At 33.3% G+C, this 10,715-nt stretch overlaps 1 protein-coding gene across 9 annotated transcripts in view; it reads left to right on the top strand.

Moving 5' to 3' along the window:
* LOC138135793 (homeotic protein antennapedia-like) overlaps positions 1-5,228 on the top strand; it is a 139,154-nt gene extending 133,926 nt beyond the window's left edge. For all 9 annotated transcript variants that reach the window (XM_069054672.1, XM_069054669.1, XM_069054668.1 and 6 more), the window contains one exon: positions 3,609-5,228. In XM_069054672.1, coding sequence (XP_068910773.1) covers positions 3,609-3,859 — 251 coding nt within the window. In that variant the 3' untranslated portion in view covers positions 3,860-5,228. The remainder of the gene's footprint in view (positions 1-3,608) is intronic.
* The last annotated feature ends 5,487 nt before the right edge of the window (positions 5,229-10,715 follow it).

The raw sequence follows: 10,715 nt of genomic DNA on the forward strand, positions 1-10,715 counted from the left end.
TTGTCGTGATTTTTTTTTTTTTTGGGAGGTTATGCAACAACAAGAATGATTGTTGTGGTGGTCGGCAGTTGGCAGTGCATTGTGAAAATATTTCGTCGCCATTTTTAAGTTTTTTTTGAAAGCTGTGTCAAGTGAAAAATCGTATTTTCATCGTGTTAAAATAAATAGTAATAAATTCGCGAACAGCTAAACTTGTTTGAGTTAAGTGAATTTGATCTGATTATGTTTTTAAATCGTTTCATTTTCAATTTCATGGTTTAGAATTAGAACAGCTTGGACATAATTACGTTTTTTTTAATACTTTTACCACTCATCACGTCCAGATAATTCCGTCAAGAATATTTTAGATTTATCAAATAAAGTGCTTTGTTGATTTATTTGCTAGTTTTCTGCACGAGTGCTTTTTACAAGGAATTTAATTTAAAAAATTGGATTAACAAAACGTATAATGTAAGTGTTGGCTAACAACATAATTGTAATAAAATTAATTAACGTATAAATTATTTCTTAATCGATGAGATTCGCCAAAATATTTTGATCAATATAAATATCTACACTTTATTTCATTCATAATTTGTTCAAATTTGTTTGAATTATTTTATTTTCATGTTTCAGAATTAGAACAGATTAGGCAGTACAATTTTTTGCCTTAATTTTTCCAATATTGTTATTAATAATTATGTTATTGAATTTCATTCCCTAGAATAAAAATTGTTTCAGATTCTTTGCATGATAATATTTTAATATAAATAATATAATAAATTCCAGACAGTATTTATTTACGTCATATAAAAAAACATGTGACTATGTTATTTTATGTTATTTTATTTTCATGTAAACCATAACTTTTTTGTTTTACTGTTCTTACTAACAATTAAATCGTGAAGATTCCTGCTAATGCAGTTTTTGTATAATCAGCCAACTGCAAAGCTTTGATTTGCAAAATTGTTCGAAGAATGTTTTAATCAGGAAACTAGGAAAACATTACAAATGATAATGTCACTACTGAGCTTTTTTACTGCAACAGAATCATCTGCTCTAGTTTATTTGCATAAAAAAAATGAGTTCACTTAAAGCTCCGTTCACATTATTTCTTAATGCTCAGTCCCCTGAAAAATGTTTGCCTGAAGCTATAATAAATCATTAAAAATCATTCAAAATGTTTCACTTAACAGATTTAATCACAATATTCTAAAATTCCCTAAATTAATTTAAAATCAAATCACGAGTAAGCAGATTACGACAGAAATTTCTCTAATGTGATTAACAATGTTGTTGAAGACTGCTTCACCCTAGTTGTTTTCACTTTCATCAAGTTAAATTTAATTGAAAAAGTTTTACTCGAATAAATTTAAAAAAAATTTTTTTTATCTCATCGGATCAGACTATTGCGCAGAAATTTTTCAATAGATAAAAATTTATGTTAAAAAAATATTCCTTCTAATGCATTATGTAGATTCTTACTTGAAACTAGTTCAATGTAATTATTTTTTAAGTTGTCGTGTTCTAAAGAATGTTTTAATCAAAATCAATTTTAATCAAATCAATTTTAATCAGTTGTACTCGACTTCTTTAAATTATTTTATTTTAATGTTTCAGGATTAGAATAAGGTAGATGTGTTGGATTCACTCATGGGCTGTGACCTTGGAAATATCTGCGCGAAGGCGGAGCGATAAACCAGTGAAAAATCTGTAAATGAAAACTAAAAACGTCGACTGACGATGTTTTCCGGTTTCTGGCGCCTAGTTGAGACCGATATTTGCGCAGATATGACTCATAGCCCATGAGAAAATCCAAGACCTTTCCTACTATAACTTTTTTTTCTAATTTTTGTTTAAGAAAATGTTCTTGAGGCGCTCCAACCTGAAAAAGATGTCACGTAAAATGGGTAAAATAAAAATAATTCTCACTTATACAGTCTTTAATTTGCTTTGAATGTTCGATGAGAAACGTCAGTTTTAATTCTAATCCTACACTGAATTGATCAACCCGACAAGATTTAAATAAAAGAATTACAACATTCTTCGTTAATGCTAATCTTGGAACTTGAAAGTATCTAATTTTAATGATCCTGCGCCAGATAAAAATACACCGACTACATTCATTTCTCTGAAATAAATTTAGATTTCTTTGAATTTTTGTTGTTCGTTTTATCCTTTTGACAGTGCAGAAAACTTCATCTCTAATATATATAGTTGATGTGAACTGAGCTTTCATAAAATGACAGATTGAATTATATTTCATAATTATTTTTGGTAAAAACGTCTCTGAACCAGGTTGTCAATTAGTGAGACGAGAGAAAAAGAACTAAACAATTTCTAGTTTCATTGCGCAACGACAAATTAAATGTATCTGCAAGTGGCAATAAATAAGATAATAATAACTGTCCGAATCGCCAATTGACAACACTTTCTTTAATAAAATAATTTTTTCTTCGCATTTTCTGATGTGGGACAGGAATGATTTACATCTGGTCTTAAAGGGATGTTCTTGTCGATAAATTTGACAAATCGTTTCCTTCCAATAATTTTTTCTTAAGGGGTTACCTTGCTCTACGGAAAAATTAGTATACATTTTTTTTTTTGACGCGACTATTAAATATAAAATAATTTTAATTTTCGCAAATACATACATTATAGTTTTATGAACAAATTTTAAAAAAACTACAAAAAAAATGGCAGTGATCGGAGTCAGTAGGACCCTATTTTAAAAATCCTTGCCGATGGTGGAATTTTTTTCTGTGCCAGACATCGTCCGAAAAATTGAAAACAATTTTTTTCTTGTAAAGAAGGGTAACGGCTAAATTGTAGCCTAAAGGAAAAAAATATTTTTTTTTGTAGAAATGACAGCTACGAGTATTTGAAAAAACTCTGATTTTTACCAAAATGTTGTGTTTTAAAAATTAATAAAAAATGAACGTGGTGTACAATAAAAAAAATCTTATGATACGTTCTAGATAATATTATAAAGAATATGTGCTATTAATTTCATTAAGATCGATTAAATAGATTTCGAGATATTTTGTCTACCAGAAAAAAATAGTTTCGAGAAAAATGCATCGGAATGGGGTTTCGAAAATGCCTATCAAGAAATTCTCAAAACAGTAGCTACGAAAAACTGTAAATGTATTTTTCCCGAAACATTTTTTATGTAATTATGTTATTAATATAGATTCTTTTTTAAAATGGCTGCCATAATATCTCAAATCGGTGTCTACATCTGCTTATCCAAAACCAGGATTCAAAATTTAATTTTTTCGAAATATTTGAGTCCAGAAAAAATAGTCAAAAATGTATTTTCAAAATGCTTTATTCTGTTATTTTGTTCACTTTATGAGCGCCCCCAGGCACACTTAAAGCGATCAAGGAATTTAATTGTTGCTTTTTTGAGATGTATTCATTTGGAATTTTTTTGGCGGATGTTGATAATCGGATATAACAAGGTCAATTGTAATTCCATATGTTCCAAAAAATGTGTGCGTTATGAAGAGCGACAAATAAAGTAGAAAAAGGATAAGAGATCCTGGAACATAAGAATGACGATTGAACCATGCCGTTGCTGGTAGAAATATTTTTTTTCCGTATATCTGACAGTTGGTTATTTGCAGAAAGGAAGCGGGGGCGGCAGACGTACACCCGGTACCAGACCCTGGAGCTGGAGAAGGAGTTCCACTTCAACCGCTACTTGACGAGACGGCGACGCATCGAGATCGCCCACGCACTTTGTCTCACCGAACGACAGATCAAGATCTGGTTCCAGAACCGGCGCATGAAATGGAAAAAGGAGAACAAGACCAAGGGCGAAGGCGGCTCGGAGGGCGGCGGAGACGACATCAGCCCCCAGGGCTCCCCCCAGTGAACCGCCCCGTCACTCTAAACCATGTACCTAATTACACATTGTAGTCATTGCATTTTCTTTTTGACGAGAAGGTGCGCCCTTTCGGCAGGAACTCTCCAAATTCCCAACACAACCACAACGACCTCCAAGTCTCTGTGCATAAGTCGATAATTTAGTTCCGATGATCGCGAATCTCCTCATCGATTTTATAGTTTATTTATTTATATATTGTATAGTATGGATAGTCTTTGCGCGGATTATATTTGGACTCTCCACACGACTTGTTATATAGAGGCCAGTGCTACGTGCAATCCAGTGATGCAGAAGGACTGCCCCAGTGACGTCAGAAATTTTTCGGTTTTCTCGTTCTCATTAAAACAAGTGGTCGGCCGTCCCACTACAGATTTTCGGACGAACGAAGGTCAGTGACTGAGACGTTTTCTGTTTTTCTTTGGTTTTCTTCTGGAAATGTGCGCAGACTCCAGTGCGGCGCCAACTACAACAACAACAACTATTATTGTTTACTTAAAGTGTAGATATTCGAATGAGTGTATATTTGGTTCAAATACTAATAACTTATAAAAATCATGTAAATAAATCCGGTCAACAAAAAGGATATGAAATATACGATACTATTAAATTACGCACTTTCATGCCAAAGGTAGAGTAACGTTATCCATGTAGGACGTTAACAATACTCAGATACGTAATTAATTACACTTTACTGTTAAGGTTTTGCAAAACGTTTCACATTCGGACTACCAAGAGTCAGTCGATTCATTACGTTTTTTTCTTTCAAAATAATTGATGAAGAGAGATATTTTATATACCATGGAGACGCAATCGGAGACATGCTCTCGGGGTTGCTAGTGATAATAGTAACGAAATACGTAACGCTGCTACAAATCGAGTATACGTAACTAATTATTTTATTATAAAAGTCAGACCTATGTGAGGGTTAGGCAAATTAAATAGGTTCCAAATTATTTATTGACCCCAGAGCCCCTATTTAAGTTGGTTAACCGTTTCTATACGCCTATTTATACCATAAATTAGGATTTGCAGTGGCATGCTGTATATTTGTACCTATATGGATAAATTAGAGTATAGTTCTTTGTGCTGTGGTGTAATATTTTAGATTAGAAGTACTAAGTTTGGCCGACACTTAATTTCGGACAAATTACATTTAATTTTGTAAATGAACAAAAGAGACGCTGTAACATAAATTATTATTATTTTAACCATCCTATATAAATTCTTATTTGACCTTAAACGACTTTAAGTATAATACTTTACTACTTGGATTTCTGTCTTGTGGATTTCAACTTATATATACATCGTACATATAATTAATATATGTATAAATAAAATATTATTGTAAATTTAATAAGCTTTTGTCTGGACCTCCCAATATAACATGGCCCCGCATCGGCCCCGCCTCTACACTTTTAAAAACTGTTCCTTCCATCTGGGCAACGCATGTGCATGTGCATGAGTAGTCGATCGATCGATCGATCGATCAATCAATCAATCAATCAGTCGCGCGCCACTTCAATCGCATCTTTGCCAATAACAAGTGGTCTCCGGGAGCTAAATCATTCCGGGCACACGCGATGCGCGTTTGTCTCGGCCGCCCCCGATGATGCATCGTCGAAATGATGATTTAAGATGGCTCTCGTCCTTTTCCGGTGTTTACAAGGTGCTCATGCAAACTCCGGGTGATCCCCTTTATTGTTCCAGATGCAGGACGATGCGGTAATTGGCAGTCAGTCGATAAAGAGTTCAGTGAAAAGTGATCTCGAGATCTTCATACTAAACACTTATTTGGCCATATATTTCAGGAGTGGTAGTCAAGACCGCAAACAGCTTTATGGAAAATGCTGGGGTGGCTGCACATAAATCAATAACGCCGTTCGGGCTCTCTCTCCCTCTGATACTCCACGTCGGTGTTCTTTCTCCATATCGTACGAATTGGCGAAGTTAACCTCGATATTTTCCTAAGATATATCGCTGTTTCATTTCTATCGTTTAATTCTTCTTTAAAGTGTGTTTCGAGGCGATCAACGCCGATGAGGAATTACGAGAGCGCGCGAAATGACAGCTGACAGCGCGCACTCGAAAAATTCTAATCCGCTAATTCGTAATCGAAAGCGGTGGGATTTTTAAAATTGCCGCCTTTTAGGGGGCCATTCTGATTTGGGCCGATCTTGTATCGCTCCACCTCTAACACTTAGTTCCTGTCAAGCAACTGTCAAAGCTGCACGGCCCCTATATTTGTCAAGGCCCTGTGGCACCGCCTCACTTCCTTAACATTGAAGCTGATTGGTGGACACAGGTGCTTTCCTCTATATGATTAGTCATTAAACATATGAATAAACAAGATGCCCTTGGATACTAGCGACTCTTCTACAACGGACGGTAAGTGGCCGAACTAAATAGTTTCCATTGTTGCTTCGATCCGGTGAAGACCTCCTCATTGGTATGTACGAACATGTAATCTTATTGAAACTCTTCGACGTCCACACGGTCGCCGCCACTTTTAATTAAATCCTGACTCTCGGATGACTTACGCCGCCACACTTGATGCCAAATTTAGGTACACATGATTTTGAAAAACTCCAATTCGGAAACACTTTTCCGACGGAAAACTCCGCGTGGTTTTTTTCGCGTGTTTGGAGCATCACACTTCGTATCGCGCCGGGTCACCAGTTCACAACAATAATTGTATAAACAACTGATACAACAATATTTATGGTGAACTTTGACTCCCGCTGCTAAATTTGTTGATTTTTGGTCCGGTTTATTACCGTTTAATTTGTTTAAATTTGTCGCAAAGTAATAAAAATTCGACCCGATGCAAAACATTTATATTCGTTGGGTTGCTGCGGTTATTTTGATTAAACGCTAGGAAGAAGTTGTAATTGAGACGTTTGTGAATGGTCCAAGTTGATTTTTTTTTGGAAGTTGTACCAAACAATTTGGCGGCGTAACAGATTTTATTTATTTTATTAATTACTCTCAAAATACACAGCTGAGCTTGATAAACACGAGCTAATAAATTATTAACAATAATTATCAACATTTTATGCCACAAAATTAGTAAACACTGACATGATAATGCTTTATTTATCTGATAAATTTGCTTTTAATATCTGGGCCACTCTTTAGTAATTTTTTTTAAGTATCAGTGAAAAATTGTTTTTATTTGAAAATTTTACAAAACTACGAAGAACTAAAGATTGTGTTTGTATTTTTATTTCGGTCTCGCTGTAGTATAAATAGAGAGAAAAATAATCTGACAACTACTATTTGTGTTGTAACTTTTTTTGAGAATGAAGTGTAATACTCATATTACGTAAAATACGAAAGTTTAGAAACACAAACTTGAAAACCATTCTAGTTATATTATCTATTGCTTAATTATAATGTTTTAAAAAATTTTAAAAATGGGATAAGGACAACGGAAATATTTTCTAGGCAGGTTCCTTAGATAACTGTCTTAGCTATTTTTAGAAAATTATTTAAACCATAACTTTAGAAAATATTGCAGTAAATTAAAATCATTATTTAGTTCCTGTAGTTTCACTTAAATCTTACAATATTAGACTGTTCTGTTAATTAATTTTCAACGTATCATCCATCTGCACAATTTAAGAGAATTTTTGTAGTTCTGAATTGAGAAAATTATCAAGTTTGTAGTTCCACTTCTCATAATTTTTGTCCTCGTCAGCTACAAAATTGTAAGAGTTATGTAACCAGCAGGCTGAGAAAAACTGAGTTAGTTCCTAGAAAAAATGAGTTAGTTCTTGCAGTTCCATTTAATTTCGCAATTTTACAACGCGTCTGTGAATCTGTTGTCGCAACTGCCACATTCAAATTAATTATAAAATGCTTCTTCTAAGTTATCTAAACTTAACACTTGAGAATGTGCTTTTAATCAATTGAAAAATGAGTTAGTTCGTGCAGCTCATTTTACTCTTACAAGTTTTTACGTCTCTATAAAGTTGCATTGACTGAAACTGATTCTCAAAGTACTTTCGTGACAACTAGAATTGCCTAAATGTTGTAGTACCCAAAAAAAATGAGTTAGTTCTTGTAGTTCCATTTCAGTCTTATATTTTGGCTTTTTTGTAAAACTCTTGTCATCAAGTTATTCAAACTGATTGTTAATTTTGTTTTGCGTAGAAATCAGAACTGTCTGTAGTTCTTGCAGTTCTACTGGCATGTTTCTAACGTTCTCTAATACTGTCGAAATTAGTTCTGAAAACAACTCCTCATCTGAAGCTTCTAACGATTTAGTTCCTTTGTTGTAATTTTTCCACCTTTTTCTGTGTCACCCTTGTCCCAACTGTCATCAATTCAAATTAATTCTAACGTACCTCTTTATCTGTAAAAATTCAAGACTCGCCTAAATTAACAATAAGACAACGACCCTGCACCATTAATCACAACCTAACTCGTAATCTTTTATCTCTGGCTCATTTTTTATCTTACCCATACTTATCTAAATTTCTCCGATCGCGTGTGAGCCTCATCGAATGTAAATCTCTTGGGCTGTTTCTCTTAATTTCTCGAGAGCAATCAGAAGAGGCGCTCGTCTCGGTTTGTTTGTTTTTAACTCAAAAATGATTCGGAAGTTGTCGATGCGAAAAGGAGTTGAGGAGTTGCATTCGAATTCGATGCGAGCCCTCGTCATTAGCCAAGTTCGCTCGTATAATATGTTATGAAAGTTCGGTGCGAAATCCGCGTAAATCTAGGGGATATTTATCAGTTTTTGTCGCCCGCAGAACGATTTCTGATCTCCTTTTTATATTCTGGGCCTTTCTTCCGATCTCTCAATCACGTTGGAAGGCTTGTTTCTTTACAACGCCCGCTGTTACATTATTCATTACCGTCAGCTCGGCTGTTTAGTGCTATTTTGAGCGGAGAACTTCACGACTGAGATATGGCGCTTATTTTCACTGCAAATATAACGAAAAACATTACTTCACAGCGATTCAGACGTACAGCATCACTCTTACCTTGTGCCTTGCCTGCAACCGGACAAATGTCGCGTACAGGTGCATCTTTAACGATCACTCATTTTATAATTAGACAGACCGGCTCTCGGACATCTCCTTTTATTCGAGGGGAACGCGAACTCCTTAAATATTTGCTCTCGACGTTCAGCGTCGAGGTATTGAGACGCGAAATTTTGCCCACCAAAATATATAATCGTTGAACCACAGGGTTAACTAAAGACAAAATGGAACGCTGCATTTCGATGAATATGCTTGTTACTTAGCGCAATAAGTGGAAACAGGTTTGGACTTTTGATAAGATGTCCTCGGGGTGTGCAATTTTAGAAATAATTATATTCCACAAATTATGCGTTTCATGTTAACCAAATTGAAGAGACGTAATTGCAAAGTGCATAATATCAAGATGATGAGTTGAGATAATGTTGGTCATTATTTCCAAAATGTGACGACAAAGAAACTGCTAATTTTGTCTCTACTTACGTTACTAAGTTTTAGAAATGTTTATTAGAAAGTATTTCCCCTTTTAAGACTTGTTCATGAAGTTATCTTTCTTGGAAATTTCTTTTATCCTGTTCTTCATTTAAAATCTGAAGAAAAAATATTGATCGTTTCTAAGAAAATTCCTCAAAACCGTTTTTTACAACATCGCTTATGAAAATGATACTTTTATCACTCAATTTAGTGAGGAAAATAGGCGTTTGCATCACTAGTGAGGAAAATGGAGCAAGTAAACTCACTAGTGAGGAAAATTTATTTAACAATCTACTACATTAACGATTTACTACCTACTTATTAATATAAAAATTTAAAAAAATTGAAAAATCAGGCACTTTCATCACTTATAGTGTAATATACTATTTTGGTATTTTCATTTTGATTTATTTTGGCAAAATTTTTCTATTTAAGATCTGTTAATGAATTAATGAATGCATTAATTATTATAATGTAACTACGTTTCTTAAGAATTTTGCTTTTTCTCATTTCTTAAAAAGAGCTTTAACACCATTTTTGGATTTTTAAAATTCAGATTTGCATATTTGAATTTCAAAAAATTGTACTTACTGTTTAGATATTATAGTCTCTTGGAATATCCCATTCAAGCTTTTTTAATGCAATAACAAACATTTTTGGAAATTCGTATAAAAAAAACGTTTTGAAAAATTTTTGGAAAGTTTTTCAAGGCTGTATTTGATGCTTTTTATACAACACTAGTTAAGGAACTAAATTTTCTTGAACATTTCTTATCGCCTCCATTCACAGACTTTTAATAAACTAAAGTTTTTGGAAATTTCTTAGAAAGGTTTTCAAGACTAATATGTATTTTTTATTTCGAAGTATCTGACTTCTCTATATCTACTGTTGGTTTAAGGTTTATCAAGGAATATTCAAGTATTCTTGGCCTTCTCCATTTAAAGTCCATAATGAATTTAACTTTCTTGGAAATTTCTTATTAAATCTCCATTCAAGATTTTTTAGAGAATCAAATTTTCTTGGAAATTTCCACTTTATCAAAAATCTTCTTTCTTTTATTCCTTCACAATATTTTTCTCTTTGTTTCTGCTAATAACATAAACTTAATTGGAATTTTCATAGAAAATTTCTCACACCTGTCTATAATATTTTTTCTTTTTATATATCCTGGTATTCTTCATTCAAACACATTAAAGAATTAAACTTTCTTCAAAATGTCTTATAAAATGTTTCGAAATTGTATTTGATGTTTTCCCATTGGAAAATTTGTAATATGTATTTTTAATTCACGTCTGAAGATAAAATTACCTTTTTTGGAATTTTCTTAGAAAGGTTTTTAGGACAATTTGATGTTTTTTTTTTTCGTTTCGGCTTGTTCAATATTT

The sequence above is a fragment of the Tenebrio molitor genome, chromosome 7 (genome assembly GCF_963966145.1).
Source record: "Tenebrio molitor chromosome 7, icTenMoli1.1, whole genome shotgun sequence".
In the NCBI taxonomy this organism is placed as follows: domain Eukaryota; kingdom Metazoa; phylum Arthropoda; class Insecta; order Coleoptera; family Tenebrionidae; genus Tenebrio; species Tenebrio molitor.